Source organism: Neopelma chrysocephalum, unplaced genomic scaffold, assembly GCF_003984885.1.
Source record: "Neopelma chrysocephalum unplaced genomic scaffold, ASM398488v2 Primary Assembly neopelma1_119, whole genome shotgun sequence".
Lineage (NCBI taxonomy): Eukaryota > Metazoa > Chordata > Aves > Passeriformes > Pipridae > Neopelma > Neopelma chrysocephalum.
The window spans coordinates 4345769-4368295 of record NW_020897781.1 but is presented as its reverse complement, the minus strand read 5'-3'; the positions used below and the strand labels follow the sequence as shown (position 1 = coordinate 4368295).

Sequence of the window (22527 nt, the reverse complement as noted above, 5' to 3'; positions counted from 1 at the left end):
AAGTTCACCAGTAGGACTGACCCCAGAGAAACAACCACTGCCTCTGTCCATCAGGTGTATTGGGATTAAATTGCTGAGCAGCCTGACCTTCCAAAGCCTGCAGCAAGATGGCATTGGCACCATTAAGAAACAGCACACTGAGCTGCAATACAACAGGTGAGGAGCTGTCATGACACAACTGTCCAAGAAATTATACTTCAACAGAAAAACAAGTTAGCTCAGTCTTTGCTGGAGAATAATTTCTCAAAAAGACTCTGCATCTGCAAAAGAGCAGAAGCACAACTCCCACAGCAGTGATCTTACTGTACATACATATTTTGCCTAAATGAGGATGTAAAGCACTACATAAATCCTGACTTCATCTCTTAGAAAGCAGTAACTTTACTGTGTAGGAATGTTATTAAGTCCTAGTTTTCCTTAAGATGAAATGAAAAACTCCTGAATTTGAAGCTGTTCTTCTTCCCTTCTCAAGTCTTGCTTCAGGAGTTGGTGAGCAGGAAGTTGAATAGATGGAACCATCCCAAAGATTACTCTATCCCAGATGGATATAAACCCAAATAATAGTTTTATTAGGGAATAATAATAATAATATGGGAACTGGAACCATGACTTTTGGGGAGTCATGTGATACATGACTTCAGTCTCAAAACAGATATTGCTCTGCTAAACTGGACCTTGTTTATTGTGAGTTCTCATCAATGTGGTCTTTCATCCTCTTGTCTTCAGCTGCTGATCAACTCTAGACTTCCTATATTTCCTTCCACGAACTGAAGTCCAAGTTAGCTCCCAATTATATGAGGTTGTACCTTCTGTGAGATGATCATAAATCCTGAATATTGTGATCTGCACTAGATTTCAGGTCCTCGGGAACTGCAAACTGTGACCTACTGAAGGAACCTCGGTCACTCATTTCATGTTTCACTGGCCCCTAAAGTATTTTAACTCCCCAACAGCCGAATTTCTTGGGGATCATGGTCAGTGTGTGAAACACCAGCTGAAGTCCTGTGTTACCCAAGAAATGAAACTGATGATGATAACAAAATGCCATTGAAGTAAATGTTGAAACACCAACATGAATTGAATCAGAATTTTGCCCTGCAGCTCCGCATCAAAGATTCCTCAGCTCTCATCCAATTAGCACAGAACACCACTTTTCCCTTTCCACTTCTGCTGACAACTGAATGATCTTCACTATTTGAATTAATTTGAAAAAATTACATGTCACAATTATTCCAGATTTGGCAGCAAGATGAGATCTGAATCAGAATGTACTGTTTGCATGCAATACATAATAAAGAGAAATGACATCTCTGATATGGGTACAAGTTATCAAACTTAGGTTGGATATTAGAAAAAGGTTCTTCCCCCAGAGGGTGGTTGGGCACTGAACAGGCTCCCCAGGGCAGTGGGCACAGCACCAAGGCTGAGCTCAGGAAGTGTCTGGATGATCCTCTCAGGCACAGGGTGTGAGACTTGGGGATGGGCCTGTGCAGGGCTGAGGGTTGAACTTGATGATCCTTGTGAGTCCCTTCCAAGTCAGCATATTCTGTGATTCTGATGGTCTTCCTTTCCATTTTTCCCACCTCTTCCTCTCCTGTTCCTTCCCTTGTAAAATGCCAGCATGAGCACTGGAGCTGTGACACAAAGCAAACGTGGAACCCAGCGATTCCTAGAACAGCTCTGGAGTATCAGAGATGTTCAGTGTGAGCGTGCACACGAGGCCACCAACAAACAAGTCCCTGATGCTCATTCATTTTTTATTTGCTTGCCATAGTAGAACATCACCGTGCTTTGGAGAAGACGTTTCAAGTCTTTGTAGTGCCGAAGTTGTGAGTGCTGGGTGACATTTTGTCTCTTCTCAGTGACACGCACGGATCGTCTCGACAAACACGGCTCAAAATAGGCCCCGTGTCCTCTTTACAAAGAAAGCATCTGAGGGGAAAAAACCCCACAATTAAATAGAGACAAGAGCCTTTAGAACATGGGAATGCTCCTCTTTATTGTTACGGGGAGCACGCTGAACTACAACGGGCGGGCAGGAAAATCTCAAAAACTAGGTTAAGACTCACAAGCAACAGAACAAATGCCTTCTGCTGCTGCATCTAAGAAACTGCTCCTAGCAAGGCTATTTGTGCCTTGGCCATCAGAATAATTTGAACATGAAAGCTGATATTGTCAATCCAAATGTACCCTGAATTCTTTTTTCTAAACAACAACAGGAAAAGAAACATCAGTTCTGCTCAGAGATCACGTGCAGCTTCAGACTAACGAACACGAGGTTGTTTAATATTCTGCTGATTCGAGAAAAACGGCACTGACATGACTCACCTCTTTCCTTTCTCCTCAGGGGATCATTCCTTTCTAACACAAGTTTGGTTTTCTCTTTATATAACTAGCTCATAAAACAGGCATTCAGCTGTTTGAGAGAAAACAAATTAATCAAACCATGCACACCATTTATATAGTTGCATTTTAAAAGTTTTTATCAAGGGAAGTATCAAATGGACATGTATTGGTTTGCTTGTGGACTATGCATCAAAATAAATACAATTACATAAATTTTATTTTCCCTCTTGTGTTCCTTGTGTGGATATTTCATTTTAAGAAGTATTTTCCTCTAACTGAATGGATGCCAGTTGCAGAAATATCTGCTACTAAGCTAGAAAAATTTCATCATAACTTTTCATCATAAATATCAAAGGCTAGAAATCCTCTGAGAGAGAACTAAACATATCAGATCATTGTACTGTCTGGGAAAATGCTGCAAACTTGTTTACCACAAGACTGCTAGAGTGAGAAAATAAACCAAATAAAAGAAGGGTCATGTTTCTACTAATAGCCTTCTGATCCTGAAAATAGTTTTGTTTGTGACACAGAATCATATCAAGTAGTAAATGGAAACTTGAGGACAATTTGTCAGGTGCTTTGTATCTACAGGAAGAACCAGGCTTAGTTTCATTCCAATTTCAGAGGGATTTACAAATCAATATACTTGGAATATATTGGTTAGTGCCTGCCTTCATCAGCTTTGATTTATGTCTGTGAAAATGCTCCTTTCATTTTGGTCTTTCAACATGAAGACTAGAGTTTGCCTCACACAGATTTTTCCTCTCCAAAGCTCTGCCCCAGGAGGAATGCAGAGCCTGTTTTAAGGTAAGGTAGTGAAAAGTGCAAATAGATTCATCATCATCATCACCATCATCATCATCATCATCATCAATCATCATCATCTATGCAACTTGAAAGTAAAAGACATGCAGATAATAATACTTTTTACACAAGATTAGTTAGCACCATAGGTTTAAATAATTTAACACTTCTTATTTCTGGTACCCCCTCCAAACATGATGATGGTTCACTTGGGAAGAGCAAGGTGGCCCAGGAGCAGCTTGCTCAGCTGGCAGGAACCCACCTGGGATTTATTCCCACAGTGAGTCTCTTGGTGCCTGGTTTGGCAGGAGGGAGAGAAAATGAAACACTTTATCCAAGTGAAAACAGCAAGGCAAGACAAGTGAAACACTCTATCCAAGTGAAAACAGCAAGGCAGATTCCAGTCTTGACTGTTTTCTACCAGACAATATTTTTGATCCAAAGGAACTCTGTAAAGTGTCCTTTATAGAGGCAACCAGTGTGTCAGCTGGTTAAAAATATATCCATCTCATCTTCTGTGCTTCTATAGCTACTAAAGCTGTCTTGGAGATATTTTCTTGGGTTGAAAAATATTTTAGTACATTCAATCTTGTACAAATCTTTAAATCTGATATTGAGCTTTTCAACCTTACATTTTAAACAAGAAATCAGTATCGTTCTTTGTCTCAGAAGGCAGCTCTATTGATTAGTGCAAACAGGCTTTCACAGAATTCACTAGAAACCATCAACATTTTCTAGCATGACCTAAAAGCTATATGGAGAAAACCATTTAAAACTTGCTACTTCCTCTCTTTTTGGGACTAAAAATAGATTTGGCTATTATCTCACTTGGCACCTTCATGTATGTATTCCATTGCATGATGGCACAGCTTAGATTACACAACCACATGCTTCTTCTTCCTCAGGGTCTACCTTATACACAGCAAGAAGGGACAGTTCTCATTGAAAGAGAAACTCTTTGATATTTTACTTTAAATCTTTTGTTCAGTTTCTGTTCTCATGGCAATATTCCCACTCATTAGATGCAGCCCCTCACCCCAGCCATGGGTGGAGGTTACCCCCACAGCCACACTCAGCCCTTGTTCAAATGGAGTCTTGAAGAATTTTCTTACCAAGCTCCACCATTAAATGTAGGCTCACAGACTTTTTTTTCTTTCCCCAAAAGGCCACTAAGTTGACCAAACCTCAGGAGACACACAGCCCAAAGGTGACTCACAAACAAGATGTGGTGCAGGTGGATAAAGAAAAAAGGCAAACACACTTCTCAGTGTCACAGATAGGATGTACTTGGGGTAAAATCCACCCAGCGACCCCACAGAACTGCTTTGTTTGCAACTGCTTTCAGAAATGGCTAAAGCATATTTTCTTTATATAAGATAAGCAAAATGTTTTCTATGTATTTCTGGAGAAGTAGAGCAAGGCTCCTCCCAGTGGTGCCAAGTAATAGAATAAGAGGCAATGGGCAGAAACTGGTGCACAGGAAATTCCACCTGAATATGAGGAAGAACTTCTTTACTGTGCAGGTGAGTGGAGTTTCCCTCACTGGAGATATTCCAGAGCCATCTGGACACAATCCTGTGCCATGTGCTCTGGAATGACCTGCCTGAGCAGGGAGGTTGGACCAGATGACTCACTGTGGTCCCTTCCAACGTCACTCATTCGGTGACTCTGTACGTGAGTGAGGGACTGCATTAATGGAAAATTTTCTGACACAAAGTTTCATCCCTAAAATTTTGCAAACTTATACCTGTCTAACCCCAGGAGCTTGCTCAGCTTCACATACAACCGCTGCTCGAGTCAGCCTAGGAAACGTGCTTGTGAGTGCATTCCTCAGCACCAGTTCCGTGCAAAGACAAAAGAAGTGTTTAAGGCACTGCCCCGCTGTAAGAAACGAGGGGAGAACCCACACGATCCCAAGTGCCGTCTGAGCATTCTACAGGACTGGGATAGCGATTAAAAAGCATCCCTGGCTTTTACAGGTCAAAACTCCAAAGAAACACGACCCGCATCACCGGAACAGCAAAGCAGCCCCGAGTTGCGCAGGACGGGCAGGAGTGACCTTGCATTTAAAATAAAAACCTGTGAAACCAGATATTCGCTTTAAACAAATTCCCAAACGGAGCTACTCAGTCGAGGTGGAATACCCGTTTTCCCGGGGTTTCCGTGCCACACCTCCTTTGCCACGAGCCCCCCGCCCGCCCCAGCGCGGCCCCGCCGGCTCCGCACAAGGTCCCGGCGGGGCGGACACGGGCACGGACACGGGCAGTGCGACCCCCGCGCGTCCTGCCGCGGGAGAACCGGCGCTTTCTGACCCTCCCCAAGACACCCTCCTCTTCCTTCTCTTCCTCTTCTTCCTCTTTCTCCAGCCGCGGATGGGTTCGGCAGCGGACCCTGAGCCCCACGGTGCCGAAGGGTCGCGCCACGAAGCGCCCTGAGGGTCGGGCCGGGGAGGGCTCGGGGGGTTCCGGGGAGCTCCCCCGGCACGCCGAGGGCGGGGCGGCCCCTCCCCACGCCCCCTCCGGCGAGGCGCGGGCGGGGCGGACCCCGCGCACCTGCGGAGCCCCCGCCTTTGTGCAGTGCAGGTGCGGCGCCCACCCCCCCGCCGTGACGTCACACGGCCGCTCGCGGGGCACCATGGGAGAATCCCAATGTTTTCCAACGGATGCGCTCAGCAGCGCGGCTGCTTGAGGCGACTCCGGGAGCGACGCTCGGGGGAGGGGGCGTCCCGGGAAGGGGCGTCCCGGGAGGGGGCGGCGGCGGCGGCGGCGGGGGGCCGGGCCGGCGGCCCGCGCCCCTGCTCTTCCCCACCCCGGCTGGCAGCATGGCCCACCCCCGTGAGGTGCCCGGAGCTGCCTCCTGAGCTCCCCGTGCCGGCGAAGCGCCCGCCGCAGCCCTGCCGACGGCGCCGGGGAAGATGCTGCCGCGGCTGGTCCTGCCCGGCTGACGCCCCTTCGCCGCCGCCGCACCCCCGTCCCCATTGTCCCCCGGCCGCCTCCGGCTCCATGAGCACCTCCTCCTCCCCCCTCCTCTGAGCTTCCCGCCCTCCACCTCATGGCTGCATCGGAAGAAGGGACCGGCTGCTTTCTCCCGCGAGGCAGGTCGCAGAGTGACCCCAGCATCCTCACCGACCCCGGGGAGCGCACAGGTAACGGCCCCGGCGGCGCTCGGGGGGCGGGCGGGGGAGCGCCGGGATCATCCGCCAATTTGTAGCGCGCCGGGCAGGGATTGGGAACATATTTCCTGCGGTAAGTGCTGAAATGATGCAGCCTCTTAGCTCCAAACGGGATTAGAGCGGAGCGCGTCCCGCGGCGATCGCAGTGTCCGCTCGCCGAGTGAGCGCGGGGGGCGCGGCCGGAGCCGGGTCCCGGCCGGGGGTCCCCGGGAACGCTCGAGCCCCCGCAGGGATGATTTATTACTTTGGAGGGGTGGGGGAAATGAGGGCTAATAAAGCAGGCTGTTTGCATGGGATCGCCATGGAGACAAGGGAAGCAGAGTCATAATTAAACGCTTTCTGCCCACAAGAAGGTAATTTTCACTTCATAGGGAGAAGCGTAATCTCCTTATGGAGACACAGAGGGTGGTGCTGAGGGGACACAGCCCAATCGTTAGGATATAAATAGAATATTGTGATGAGATTTTTTTCTTCTTCAACAATGGCTAATGGTGTTTTCAGTTTAACTTCACTTTGAGGAGTTATTCTAAATGTCTGTTGGTGGTGACTCAGTAATTTCAGATTGTCAGAATCTAAGCAGTGATGAGACCTTTAGGAAAAAAACCCCAACAAACAGCCACATCACTTTGATGAGATGTGATTGCACGGGAAAGCACAACAACAAGCTGGAAGCAAAGGGTAAGAGCCAGTTTGCTCTCAGTTTCTCAGAATAGATGATGGTCACACGAGAGCTGGCAGGCTTCTTTATGAGAAAAGGAGTAGCCAAAACAGCATAAAGACAATGAATGGGGTGTTGATCATCACTGCCCACCACACTGAATTCCAAGCCTGGAATCTTGGGGTTTGGGTCAGGCACTATGAGCCTGCAAGAGACAGTCCCTGAATGCAATTTCGGGTTGAACTTTATTCCAACCTTTCTCGGATTACTGAGTAAATAAAATATTCCAGGCTCTATTCACACACCTGCTCTATTGCTTCCTCCCGAGCCTATGAGGTTATTAATAATTGTATCTATTTTACGTTCTTCTATTTATTTGTCTTATCAAGCAATTCTGAGCACCTTGCTCTGGAGTGAAAGACAAATTAAATTAAGGCAAACAGTAGATGATTTATCTCTGATTACCAACTGTTCCAATACCACAAGTGAAGGGAACAAAGGACTCTTCTTACATGAACTGCTCGACTCACTCCCAAAGGGGCAATCTTGACTGAAAGAGGAATGTATGTTTCTGCCATTTGATTTCTGGAAGCACAAGTGACTAATGGAAGGCAGGCATATGCAATCTCAGCTTTAATTCCTCTATATTATTTTCTGCTAATTAATTATTTTGGCCTTCGTGAAAGGCAACAAAGAAACTACACAACATGTCCGACAAATAGACAAAGATATAAACATTATTATGCTTTTTGTTAGGAGAAAGAACTATCAAGACTAAGTAGCATTTTTTCCCCTAATACAGACTTCATGAGTGTCCCATTGCAGAAGCCAAACTGAAATACAAGAAAGGATGTCTTTTAGGGTGTTGTGTTATACAGACAAAATGTGGAGAGAAACAAAGGGTGATAAATACATATGATTTTTGTCTAGGTAGGTATAAATAGTCAGTAGCAGAATTAGCAGGTTTGGTGAGCTTTTCATGTTTTAAATTTGTTTGTCAAATAGTATTGAACATCTGTATGACTCAAAATGATAATAAAAAGTAAACATAAATTGCTTAATTTAAATAAAATTTACAGTGTTGTGAGTAATCATTATGAGCAATTTCATAACGTGGAATAAAATTTATGCTGTTGTAAGAATTATGTATGCTAGATGACATAATTGTAATTTTTACTTATTTTATTAGCCTGGAAAATAATGTTTTCATTATCATTATAATACCAATATAACCTTCCATGGACTCCAAGTCCAAAGACAGACTTAGGAGTGTGAAATGATATGGACAAAGTTTGTGTTTACATCCCAACCCTGCTGGCAGACAAACCATGTAGACAAGTAACTGTCAACATGTAGGATTCTTTGTTAATTTAAAAACTAAATGAATTTTTATTAACATTTAGGCCATGCATTTAAATCATACTGACAAATAAAGCAATACGAAAATACAGATCACTGCAAAAACCATTCCTACTTTTACGTGGCATTTGAACGATGCCAAATTCCTGCTGGAGAGACACTCTTGTTTTGCAACGTTTTTTTGAGTGCATGATGTGGTCAAGGATTATTCTGCACCAATTCATTTGGCTGTGTCTACTGAGGAAAGTACATGGAGGTAGAAAATGTGGTAATAAATGGTGCCTAGGGTTCCTCCTGGTGGTGTGGAGAATACTGGAAATAGTATAAGAAAGATAAGAAGGAATAAAAGTTTCTTTGTTTTAATTAATTTAATTAATTTATTTAATTAATTTAATTAATTTAATTTAATTTATCTCCTTTAAGATAAAATCATGCATTTCAGCCTGGGATTTAAGTGAACTATTTTATGGCCACTGAGCAGTATTTTATGAGAATTAGTAGAGTACAACAAAGACTGGACTTCATGTTTGAGTCTGTTTAAGCTCACTGTCACACTGAGTGCAAGCCTTGAAAAAGAAATATGTCCTCAGTTTGAGAAGCACACATCAAAATACATCTTGCTTAGCTACAGGCTGTCTCTAGACCAAGCTGTTGTTAAAAAAGAGAATTTCATCTTTCTTATTCATAGAACCATAGAATGGTTTGGGTTGGAAGAAACCTTGCAGATGATCTTGTTCCCCCCCTGCCCATGGCAGGTCCACCTTCCACTAGACCAGGTTGCTTTAAGCTCCATCCAACCTGGCCTCAAACACTTCCAGGGATGTCAAGAATTTCCTTATATATATCTTACATCTCATATGTCTTTCCCCTCCTCCATCTTTCCAGATAAGGATCAAGAGAGAAAGGAGAGTCTGAAGAGAACAGATTTCAGTATTGCCATCTAATTGAGAGACAGTTGCACAAAGCCAAAATATTGCTCTCATTACATCCTTCCAGCAGTCACAGGCCATAGGAAAGATTGACAACCTCATTTGATTTGTAGTCATAAAAGAGAGGGCTGCACAGACTGAAGAAGAACACCATGTCAAAACTCTGTATTACTTGAGGAGATACAGACAACCATGACAATGTGTGAAAACGTCAACCCCTCCCCTCCTTAATTTGGGGAAAATCCATTTGGATTTGTGTAAGTGTACACTGGTGCCATCATGTTTTGCTCTCTGTGATGTTACTTTTCCCTCCTGGCACCATGCAATCAATGAATGCTGCTTCAGGATGGGCATTTCTGAGTTCTCCAGCAGACCTTGCCAGTGGTCTGCTGTGTGTTCCTTCTCCTCCAGTGCAGGATCTCTACCAAGGCAAGGAGCTGTTGTGGTGAAATTAGCAGTGTTAGATGTTGTTAACAGCTCTGTCATAATTTCTTATTGTTCTCTTTGGAGAAGGCTGATGGAGGGGGCTCCTCAGCCTCTACACTATTTGCTGTGATGTGCTTCAAGTTCAGATAACTTAAAGCTATTTCAGAATAGTTGTTTTCTAGTGATGTACAACTATGTCTGTGCCAGACACTAATTCCCCTTTTATTTCTATTGATACCATGTGTGATCAGCAGCACTGTGCTCTGAATTAACTCAAGGAGAGAACAACTGCATAAGACTTAAAGCTCCTTCCTCACTGTTTCTAGTTATCATAATTCAAAAGTTCTGTAGCAGGAAACATTCTTGTAAGTATTCTTCTAGGATGCTAAGAAGTGTTTTGTTCCTTTTACATCATCTCTCTCTGGGCTGAAGGCTGACCTGAACCCAGCAGAGCCTCACAGGCAGTGTAAGGACTCAGCCCTCTAAGTAATGCCCATGGAAAATCCTGAGTCAATAAACAGCAGGTATAGGAATACTCTTTACTACAGCTTTTTCTTTCTTCTGTTTTAAAGCTGTAACCTTCCCTGGATGGGCTGTGTGACTCCATATGCCTGTCACTGTTTTCTCTTAACTTTTTGGGGTTGATTGACGCTGCTAAAGATGTTGATTGACTCTTGTTACTGACATATTTGTTCCTTCAACAAGTGTGCTCAGTTTGAGTCTTGTGCAGCGTTAGGGAGCTTGGGAGCAATTGGGAAGCTGTGCTTTTCCCCCTTAACCACAGGGTACTGGAAAACTCAGAGATGTTAGAAGCTACTGGCAGGGAAGGTTTGGAAACTCAAAAGTGACGTATAGGAGATTTGGGCTGCAGATGCTTGTAGGGAGCAAAGGGAAGGCAAAGAGGAACAGGGGTACAACTGGAGTGCAGACAGATTGGTGCCAGCTTTCTGAATCTGATCGAGTCCTTTTTGCTGCAAATCTGTTCCTTCCAGGCCCATAATTCAGAAAATCTTTTAAATGTGTGTGTTGAACTTCAAATATGTGCTTAAGACAAGGGAATTGATAGCAGAGGGACAGAGAAAGATGCTGTTGGTGCCCTGCCTGTCAGCTGGCTGGTGCTCTCATCCTTTTGCAGTCATTTGGATCACTGCAGCTTAATCAGGGACTTAAAGGCTTATCTGTGATGTCTTTAGTTGTTGCGTAAATTTTCAAATTTGATCCCAACACTTGAGTCAGGCCACCTAGAAAAAGTTGTTAGGGTTTTTTTTTTCCACCAGAAAGATTTGGTTTCCATTTCATTTTCCTGTATCAACAAGTCTGTTCTGTTAACAGAGTTTGTTTTGCCTGCATCGTATTTCTTCTGAAACAAGAAGTGTACCCAGGTCTTCTACATCTTTTCCCCTATTAATTTATGAACAAAATTAAATAAGCTAGCCAGTGCTTTTGCTCCAGTTTATAACTGAACCCTGTGTTTAATGTATATGAAACTCTGTGAGGTTCTCTCACCAAGAGTCAGAATGTTCCTGTTCAAATTCAACCCAAGGGCTCCCTGTAGAAATTTAGTGTGGGGAGTGTACTCAGGAATACATGGCAGAGACAAGAAACATGCAGGATACTAGTTAATAACCCATTTCCTTTTACATTGAAATCCAAATTTAAGTCCTGTAAGGCTTCCCAAGACATTTGTTATTTGTGTGAATGTAGAGTTTTTTATAATATAGCACCTGAAAAATCATCACCTTATTACCAAGTACTACAATGGGAGTTACATTTTAGGAAATGGTCCACTGTGCTCTTGAGAAGGTCTTTTCCTTTCTCATCAAATTCCCAGCCCTTTGCTGGTCTGATCTAACTGGACCCCAAGTGATGCAGAGAAACTTCACTGGCAGCACAGAACTCCCTTTTTTTCTCTGTCCTGCAGTGGAGAATCTCCTGTTACCCCAGCACCCCTCCTCCCTGCTCCATCACTCATCTCATACACTTGGCAGTTCTTCTCCAGCATTTTCCAGGAGGGAAGAGAGGAATCTCTCCACTTCTGGAGAGGAGAATGGGCACAGTGTACTCGGACAACCTACATAGGTGGGACTTGGTAGCTGTGGATTATGTTACTCCAAATGCATAATTTTGGTCCTGCACACCCTTGGATTGGTGACAGTGCAGGGGTATCATTGCACTGTGCACACTTAACACAAACTGCTTTATGCTGCTTGTCTGAGCATTTTACTTGCTGAAACTCTCCTTAGTTTATTTTTTGGGATTCAAGAAAGAGCTTGAGGAAGTTATATTTTAATGCTACTTTTGCAGAAATTAAATGAGGTCAGTTAATAAGTATGCTACTCATGTTGAGGCTTGGTTTTAGGCTTTTCCAAGGTTTGACTGTTCCCAGTGTTTAGAGATTTGTATTTAGACAAATCTTAGAGTTCTGTAAAGGAAATACAGACCTTTAATTGGGAAAAAAGTTTTACAGTTGTCCTTTCTCCTAAATCCCAAGTTGGCAGGTAGTTTGAATATTGATGAAAAGACACTTAAACCATTAAAACCTCTTTATCCAAGAAGTGGAAGTACTGATTATGCATCATCATAACCTAGACTGGATTTGTGGGAGTGAGGTCAGCATATCAGAAATGCCTTGTGTTGTTTTATGTTTATCTTTGTGTCTTTAATACAGGCTTTATTTCAAAGCAAAAGTAAACCCCAAATTTGATTGCATACCTTAAGTACAAATTACTCAGACTTAATTTACACACGTAAGAACTTGTGCACACAAGTTGTTGCTTCTCTGTGCAAATAAGATAAACTCATGTGTGTCAAATAATAAAAAAAACTTCACCCTTTAGCAATGAATGAAGATGGTTTAAGATTATTCATTCAGTTAATGTTTGCACTACACTTTGAAAATGGAATTAGTTACATAATGCTGGGAGTGGTATTTATCTGGAAATGTAACTGTATATTTTAGTGAATAGTTAAATAACAGTGTTAATCTTTCGTAATCTTTAGTTTGGGAACTCTGTTTCAAGACTGCCCAATTTGTGCTGAAATGAACAGGCTCCACCATTTATTTATTTATAACATGGTGTTTTTTAACAAAATTTGTGGCTTTTTGTTTTTAAAACTTAATATGTAGAATTAATTACCGTGGCTTCTCTAAGCAGGTCAGATCTATAAATACCAAGGGTAAGTAAAGCTAAATATGATACCTTGATTTAGCTGCAAAATAGAGGTAGACTTCGTATGTAATACAATGGATTCTTTGTGCCCATTAAATCCCATACTTTTGTTTGAAATTCAAGTTGATTTATGGTCTAATGTATACACAATTTATACATGCCCTAGAGAGAACATCATATACCTACTTGATGCAGGTCAATAGCTCCATGCTTGAGTCTGCATAAATAGTTCAGTAAGATGATCTGAATCAAAGGGGATCTTATCCTGCTTTCTGTAGCACACTAATTGTGTAATCACATGTGGGTCAGGAATGTGGACCTGTGACTAGAACTGAAGAAAGGCATGAAGCACTTCATGACTGTTCATATAATCAAGAGACAGCTCATGTGTTAACTTTCTTAATCTAATTCTTTTTTTTAACATCCTCAAATTGTTCTGCTGCTGCATAACCAGCAGCTGGATGCAGATCACTGCATCACATCAAACCAGTGAAGCCTTCAACATTTTCTGAGGGCTGCTCCGTCCCTCAGGCCATGCACTCTTCCCTGTGCCTTGCCCATATTGATCTGTTTGGAATGGCTGTCACATCTCATTCAGCTGCTCGCAGAAATCTGCATCTTATCTCTTAACCAGCCTGCACCAAACTTAGGTTTTTCTCCTGATAAGAACATAAGAAATGCTCTGCTGGGTCAGGGCTGTGGTCTAGTCTAGGAATGTTCTTGACAGGGCAGGAGAAGATGCTATTTAGGGAGCAGGTGCTTGCCCAGCCTGGAAGCTTGAGCCAGGCTGGAAGCAAATGAAAGGTGGATGAATGAACACACGTGAACTCCAAATGGAATGGTCAGGGTGAGTCTTCTGTGTCTGCCTTCAAATAACACACACAAGTGGTGACGCTTTGGGCAAGTTTGCTCAGCATCTAGAACCAGTCCTGCCCTCTTAGGGGAGCTCAGACAAAACATGAGTAGAAATCAGTCTCCAAGAGAGTTTCTTGGCTCCTGCGAGTACTTTTTAATTGTTTCATCATGAATGAGATGAATCTGTGTGGAATATTTAACTAGAGCAAACATGATAGTGTATGCAACACTGACTTAATTGGGTTTCTCTGAAGTTTATGCTTTGCAGATGGGACTTGGTAATTTTGTAAGCTCTGCATTTATGATAGAAGAAAAAATGTAATTTTTTTTTTTTTTTTAGTTCTAGGAGCTATGTAGGTTGGGAGCAGCTTTCTGGGATTGCAGGGGTTTCAAGGAGAAAAGCATCCTATTTTCAGATACAGCAGTTCAGCTAAACTTCAGCTTAAATGTTTCCTTCCCTGACAGTTGACTTTGCTCTATGTTCCAATGCCTAGAAGCAGAGAATAAGTACTCATATTAGACTCCTAACTATGCAGAAAAAGCTCTAGAAAACAGAAAATGGAGCCTGGTCTTTCACTCATACAAATTCTCCACTCATCCACCATAACTTTTAAAAGCCTCGTTTCTTGTTTAACTCAAGAAAATGAACCAAAATATACAAAAAAATGTATATCCTGACTAAACCTGTGATTCTCCTCAATCACAGGAGCAAATATCAGCCCTGGCCTGAGGCTGGTTGCCTTGGACCCTCACAGCAGTGGTTAACTTAACAGATGACATGATCAGAGCCGCATTTTCTTAAGGCAAACACGGGGAATGTGAACAACAGCTGTCAAGATGGAAAGCAGAGGGATCTCGTAGTGTTGTGGTGTACATTTTCTGCTGTAATTCAAGCAGAAGAATGAACTGAAAGGAAGCCAAGTAACATGTAAAAGTACAAAGAAATGTCCTTCAAAAATCCAGAATATTGTGTGTGAATGAAAATGTTTTAAGAAGGGGCCCTAACTCGCAATAGAAATTTATCCTGTATCTCTCTTCTTTAGTCCAAGGAATTGTCATTGAAGACAACACAAGTCGATCTGGAAAACTGACATTCCTCCTACCTCACTGAGTTGGTGCCTCCCTACATTCTCTTGTTGTCTTGTGAGACAGTAGAACTTGTTGCTGCTTCTTTTTACTTTTCAGTCTGTTTTCTCTACAGTTTTTTCACTTTCCTGTGATCTAGTTTAAGTCCATTCCATTAGCTTGCACTTTTCTCCTGCCTTGGCAAATGCAGGAGCTCCCTGCTCCAGAGGCCTTTGTCCCAAATGATTCTTCTGGAAGTAGGATGGGTGTTACTACTGTAACAACAGAGAAGCCAACAAAGCCTGCCTGCCTACACTTCCAGCATTTTCAGTCCTTAATGAGACCTTAAACTGTTAAAAATCTCATTTATCAGATTTATGAGACTTATGACTTGAGATTGGCTCCTCTCTTGTCTAATGAAGTGTCAGACTGACTGAACTCTCTTCCCTTGAGGGCACTCACAGCGTCTCTCCTGAGTGGATGCTTTGGTGTATAAGCAAAACTCAGCTCACACTGAGGCTTTTCCTACAGGTGAGACTTATGAGGGTCACTAGTGTCATTTTTCATGAATTAAATCCTTTGTTGGAAGTTGCCAGTAAGCTCCAAAGTTATTGTGGGTGACAGGAGATGAAAAGTGGTTAAATAAACCTTGTTTCTGAAAGAACCTGACAGCAAAAACCAGAAGAAGCCCTTTTCAGTAACTTGCTGTTCCATTTATATTTTTCTCACTCTTGTTCTCCTCACACAACTTCTAGGATGTGTTTAGGCTTTATTCCAACACATCAAAGGTCTCTAGTTCTACCAACCTCTTCTAAAAAAGCTGCACTGTGACCTGAAGCATTACTCATCTATCTTATTTGGGAGAGGAGATTTTTATATAATCAGCTAGTTTGTGTCCTGCACCTGCAGAAAATCTATTCTGCTCCCCATCCTGGGATTTAATATTTATCTATTCATCTATTTTTTTGAGGATATTAAACATATTTTGCGGTAACTTATTAAAAAAATCAATAAGAAAAACCTCAATCAGGCCCCCAACCACCCCAACCCAAACAAAACCCATGTTGCCAAGAGCTTTGCATTTTGAGAGCAAGGTTGTTTTGGCTGCTTTAATGAAGGAATTATAAAAGAGATAAACTACTGAATATGTTTTTAGTGGTTTAGACATCATAAAATATCAGCAGAGAAATACACCCAAACTTTCTGAATAGGTATGTGTGGAATGAAGGTTTCACTTTGTCCAAAAGAGCAGATCTCTCAGAAGGAGGATACACCTTTATAGACATTTTTTAATTTATTTTCTCATCCTATTAAAAGAAATGAAAGTCTACTTCTGGTGGGTTTAATTAATTAGTTTTTAATTCAAATTCCCATTCTCCCTCAAGAAATTCCCCTGCAATTTGCCAGGAGAGCATTGCAGGAATCTTTTTTACATCTTGGTAGCTGAAGTAAAGTTGTCTGAGAACAAAAACTACTTTTGAACAGATTAATCTAAATGTACATATCCAAGGAGAAAAAAAGAGGCAGTAGATACCCTGATTCTTCAAAACCAACTTTCATTTTAAGTAGTTTCTTGAAGAAAGAGAACTTTGGGTATTACATCATGTTTTTTCAGAAATACTGATTTTTAAGTAGAAGAAAACTTTTTACATGAATAATCTGATTTTTAGCCGGATAGTGTCTGTTAAAATGAAATCATGCAGACTTAGAAATATCTTTTCTGACAGAAAGAGATGAAACTAAGCCTATCAGAGCCAATGGGAATCCTGCAGTTTAGAGATTTTGTCGTTGTTATAGATCATAATATTCTCATAATACAACAGAGATTACAGAAATATGGCATAGTCTTATTTTGTCTGACATTGTAAAGAAAGAAAGACTTAAAGGATTAGTCTTGGTAACTTAGCAGTTCCTTTGCAACGTATTGTGATATAATAGGAAATAATGCAGCACATTTCCTGAACATGAAATAAAGCCTCTGGTCAGAATCTCGTTAATGCCAGAAGTGATTTAAAGCCAGCAAACAGGCCCAGTTCTGTGTCCCAGAAATGACAACACAAGATGTGACGTCTGGTACTCTAATGCTACATAAGAGCATATCATGCATATGATTAAGATATGATTCAACACGACTAATTCCTCAAGATTCACTTCTCTTCATTGTTAGAAACCCCAGGACAGCACAAGGAAGCAGGATTAGGTTTGAGATGGAAGCTGCTACTTTGACAAGGAATGAAACTACTTTTCCAATGTGTGTTGATGGGCTAAGGAGGCAAAGTTGAATGTTTTTTCCCTCAAGTAGGCTGAGCACCTCATTTACACATTCATTGGACACAAAGCCTCACTCACTGTGCTAACAAATCACATAATGAGGCATTTGCACACCCACACACATTTCTACACGTGCTGTTGCTCATCTTGCACCTGCAGTGGTGGTGAATAGATGTGTAATTGCATCTATGAGTTGTTGAAAGAGGCTACAGGCAAGGTCTGTGTAGCTGGAGTAAGTGGCTGCCTTTTTGCTTCGCATTGCTGTGGTCGGCAGCTTTTTGGGAGCTGTTTTAGCACAGAAATCCTGCTCTGCCATTATACAGCTCTCAAAGACTTTTCCAAGGAGCCTCTAACGGCTCTACAGGTGTTGGTATTGAGTCATGAAAACGTTGGGTAACTGCTCCACGGGCTCATGTCTCCTGCAGAGTCAGAGCTGATGACACTGGGACACTGATAAGCTACAGAGCCAGAGTTCAAGTATACTCAGGTCTTGCAGCTAAAGTTATGTAGAAGAGGTAAAAAACTGGTACTAGGAGATTCTCCTGAGAATAACAAATATTACATGCTGAAATCTGCAAAATTTGCCACGTATGTGCTGCTGATGGCAGTGCTGTATTTCCTGCCTTACAGCTTCCAGGTCAGATATTAGAGTCCCTCGATGTCAGAAATCAATAATCCCATCTCAGAGGGGCCACTAAACATCCAAGTCATTTTCCAAACTTTAAATTCATGACTGTTCCTGTGAAATTTTTAATTATACCTTCTAAAGCCCAATTTTTTGTTCCCTCATTTCCCGTGTAACATAGATCTGTGCAAAACCAGGAGCATTGATAACTTGGATGTTTTGTAACCTCCAGAAAAGGCACTGAGATTCCTTTGTAGGCATTTTACCATTGCAACAAGCAGGACTGACCCAGTGCTCCTGCTCTCATCTTGTCATTAGGAGAGCTTTCAGGAGGTAGGACTTCAAAGCAACTCTTCCAAAATAGTATGTCTGGAGTGGTTTTAAGCAGCTGTTTTATTTCCTTGTTGTTCTGCCCAAAACACACTCTGCCTTCTGAGATGCAAAGAAAACTCCATCTATCTCACTGCCATCTAAGTGTGCTTGAGGTGACAGCCTTGTTATTTAGGGTTATTTCTCATGACAGATGGGTTATTTACAGCAATTGTATCCCAAAGGATGTACATAGTGGTATTTTCATAAATTGTGGGCAGCTTTGGGATCCCGAGCATCACATGGATTTCTTTAGTCTTAATCCATTTATCTGCAAATCAATGAATTCAAAGTGGCTCCAACATCCATGATGTTTGAATAGTAATTATATATTTTTTAGAGTTTTGTCTGAAATTTAACCATTCTAACTATGCATTTTTAATGGGCATTTCACATCTGTGTTGATAGCACTGACCATCACTTTGGTTGAGGTTAATGGGAACTCCCTGTTGCACATGTAAACCGGTGCATCACTGTAAAACTCTTTGCACAATTTAAGTGCCTGGACACGAAACTGTGATTCCCTTTCAGGTCTTGTGCTATCATATAATCCATATCCATTGAAAATTGATTTGACGTCCATAATCACTGTTTAATTAAAGTATCTCCTAAGAAAGCTGTTTTATAGAAGTGAAGATAATGGTGTAGAACAAGTATATGGTTTTCTCTAATAAGCAAGTTATTCTGATTCCCCTGTCCTAATAGCATAATTGCATTCTGTATGTTCTCTCCTCAGCAGTAACTCTGGTAATTACAGTCTACATGTGCTCCAGGTCCTGGGAGAGCAAGGGGGTGGGGTTTGGGGCTTTGCTGTTGTTGATGTTGTTGCTTTAATCTAAATTTTAAAAGTATTTGGCTGGATTTTTCTGCACTGCAGCTCTGGGCAAGCTCTAGGGCAATCTATGGGATAAGAGAAAGTCGCCATCAGGTTTTATTCATTTTTCATTTTTCCCCATTGTTGCTGGAAAAAATAATAATTGCAGCCTTTGTTGGTGGAGGGAGGTGGGAAAAGGAGAGGTAAGGAGGGGATGGCAGCTATCACCGTTTAGCTTTATATTCGGTGTGTTTTCCTGTCAACTTATTAAGTGAAAAGCACAACCCAGTCTGGATTTCTGACATTTTCTTCCTTCATGGCTCTTGTCTCTATAAATCTGTCATCCCTGCAGTCACATTCTCAAAGCAGCTTGGAGTGAGCCTCTGTGAGGGCAACCTAGAGCACCAATTTCGCCCCTAATATCCATATATAAGAGGTTGCTCAAACTTCAGCTATATTTAGGACTGAATTTCAGCTGATGAAGTACTACTGTAAGAGCTGTTCCTCTCAATTTAGAAGAGCCAAGAATGAAGCCTTTCGGTCATCATAACAGATGAGAACAAAGCTTTTAGATTCAAGAGGATTTAACTGTGGAACATTCTTGTAGAAGTGCTTGGACAAATCTAGTCTGATAGTCCTTAAGAAATACTACATAACCATCCTCACTTTCCAATTTTTCCCATCAGAAATTACTTTAACAGCTGTAATATTCTAGTCCTCCCCTTACCTGAAAAAGACTCCAGAAAACCCAACCCCAACCCAAGTTTGATCTCCCAAAAAAGAGAAAAGCCAGACAATTATGTATGTAAGCAACTAAGTTGTTACTAATGGGTTTATGCAGAAAGTGTTTAAATACTCAGATCACAGACAGCATAAAAAAACAGCCCTAGAACAGCCCAGGTTTGACAAGGCCCAATAACCCCTCCTGATAATGTGACTGAGTCCTGATGGAAAGGACTGGAAGGACAAGTTCAGTGCTATTGCATGGGGAATTCTTGTTCCATAAACAACCACCTCAGTTCTTCTGGGAATACTGCAGTCACTTCAGGAAATAATACAGCTTGCAATCTGTTAGTTCATGAAATGCACTTTGTTTACTCTACAATAAGAGATTAATGAAATGATGTGGGATTCGAAACAGGATTTTTCAGCTCTCATAATTTTGCAGCTGATTTAACCATTCACCTGGAATTGTGATGCAGAGCAAGTAATTGCATGTTAATGGCAATTACAGTAACTAACAGGCAAAATGAAGTGCTTTGCATAGGCACTCATGGGATTTTTGTGCATACAAATCATTTGTATATTCTGTACAAATTTTCTTCATTGTATGTAAAGGAACTCCCTTATATGTTGTTGCCTATTTCATTTTGCACAGCATTTTATACTAAACATTCAAAGAATTCAAGCCCACAGTTCCCACTGATATATGTGTTACGACTGACTAACTGCTGAACCAGATTGGATGAATAATGCTTTTTTTTTTTTTCATCAAAGGCTGATTCTTTTGTCTAGTTGTCTGGTAGATCAAGGGCTGTCTTATTTACTAGAAATACACAAATTTTAATTGAACTTTGAGAAAATCCCTTTATGTGTCTTGGGGCCTTTCTTGAGAATGAACTTACTGCAGCAGACAGCACAGAGGCCAGAATTTGCCAGAGTGCTTTTCTTCCTTTGGTTTTGTTTCATTATTTCAACGTTCCTTTTTTATTTTTATTTTTTGAAGACAGAATAAGTCATGCTGCTACATGTCATTAAGCTTATCCACTTTCCCTTACTCTCGGTTTCTCCACACCTAAGATGTGCCAGTTCCTTTCCAGAGTGAGCCAAGCAGAGTCCCCCACAAGCCCACAGCTGCTGTGGCTGTTTCGTTGGTAGGGTGAGGGTTTTTCTCTGTATATCTTCACTTTTACCCAATTCTGATGAGATCAGCCTTGAGGAATCTGCAGAACCCATTTCACTGCGAAATGGAAAAAAAGAAATGGGAAGGAATCCCCTAAATTCAGAGAACCAGCTTGCACAGGAGGCTTTAGCTCCATCAGTGTATGGTTTGGCAGTTCTGTCATGCACCCCAGACTTCTTTCAGGGAGCACAATGACTCACTGCAGAGGAGACAGAGCTAATGATGGTTGAAGAGTCCTAATGATGCATTTTGTGTACAAACAACGTACAAATCCATTATATTCTGCTTTCATTTTATTAATTAGTTATTCATTACCCAATGCACTGTCAATTAAGCCGCTTTAAAGCAATTCATAGTATGCTCCTGTTCCTTTTATCTGTAATAAATATGTCAGTCTCTGATTAAATGCCTGAATGGTCAGAACACGTTTAGGGGATATGACATTGTCTACCTCTTCCCAGTATGACCCAAGGCTCTGATGACATAATTAAAGCATGCTCCAGTGGACAGACCAGCCACCCACAGTGTGCAGCCTCAGTGGGCTCATCCAAAGTCATAAGGGTTATGATTCCACCTAAAATCAGTCTCCAGGAGTGTCTCAATGTACACCCTCCAGGACATCTCAGTGTGCTGATGTCTCAGAACTCCCCGAGTCAGCTTGTGCTGGGATGAAGCACGTGGTAAACCCCAATAAAAATCTGTTTTTATGAAAATCACAAATTCTCGTTTCACAGCGCTTGAAAATGGATAAAGTATTTAAATTCTCACAAACAAGGTACCAAATGGTCACGTTAGTCTGGGAACACACTCAAATGGTTCAATCTATTCTAATTTGGGTAATTTCTCCTAAAAATTATAGTGGTCTCTCCCATTTAACAAAATTAGGCAACATCTGTGCAAAGCAAGGTTTGAATAGCCAAGCATATGTTTTGCACACATGCAAATAAACTTAATTAAGAGTTGCACTCAGTCATAGAGTGAACTGACATGAGGGACTGGACTAGGACTGAGCAATGCCACTGGTATTTGGCTGCTGAACTCAGACAATGCACGTTTCAAAGACACAGTCAAAGGCAACATGCAGATAGAAAGTATGAAGGTGCAAAAGTATTACCCCTCAGGAACTACTTGCTCAGCTATAATGGATGGCATTGCATCTGACTAAAACAGGATGGGCTGTAAAACGAAATTTGGGTCATGCTATCACATTAATTAGTAACTCCTAATCTTGCTAAACTTACTGCCTTCTCAACCAGGCAAAAAACCCCCAGACTTTTGCCTCCAGTTCCCCAGATGACCTGTAATAACTTTCAGATTGCATTTTATTTAACTGATGCTGACTTGAAACATGAACAAGTTCTATCCTTCTCAGAAAATACAGAAATAGCTAAAAATGCGAGTTGGAAAGAAAGTCCTCCCTGCTTCTTTTTATAGTCACAGTTTGAATTTCATGCATGGCAGTAGCTCTAAGGCACTGGAGCTATTAGATCATTTTTAGTTCTACCTATGTGAAGCTGTTTTAGAAGAGAGAAAAACCTACTCAAATATATTTAAAGATAAAAGCAAAACATGAAACGCAGCATTTTGAATCAATGCATCAATGGCATCCACGAGCCAACTGCATCTAAAACAATCCCACAGAGCCTGGATCCACAGCCTGAACCTGTACAGCAAAACCTGCCAGATTTAGTGTGGTGGGTTGCTTAATCCCCATTGTTACACTGGGACAATCACGTGTGCTTTGTTTTGTCATTAATTCAC

General features: G+C 41.7%; 1 protein-coding gene and 1 long non-coding RNA gene across 3 annotated transcripts in view; one reads left to right on the top strand and one right to left on the bottom strand.

Annotated features, from left to right (window-relative positions):
- Positions 1 to 1553: 1553 nt before the first annotated feature.
- LOC113974436 lies at positions 1554 to 5611 on the bottom strand. Of its 2 annotated transcripts, XR_003536552.1 has the most exons (4): positions 5477 to 5611; positions 2329 to 2416; positions 2070 to 2205; positions 1554 to 1932 (listed from the first exon to the last, which is right to left on the bottom strand). It is a non-coding gene; the product is annotated as an uncharacterized LOC113974436 (long non-coding RNA). The 2 variants fall into 2 exon arrangements; XR_003536553.1 differs by lacking the exon at positions 2070 to 2205.
- A 497-nt stretch (positions 5612 to 6108) lies between these two features.
- The window catches only part of PHACTR3 (phosphatase and actin regulator 3), a 100825-nt gene continuing 84406 nt past the window's right edge, over positions 6109 to 22527 (top strand). The window contains exon 1 of the mRNA XM_027697555.1: positions 6109 to 6295. Coding sequence (XP_027553356.1) covers positions 6202 to 6295 — 94 coding nt within the window. The 5' untranslated portion in view covers positions 6109 to 6201. The remainder of the gene's footprint in view (positions 6296 to 22527) is intronic.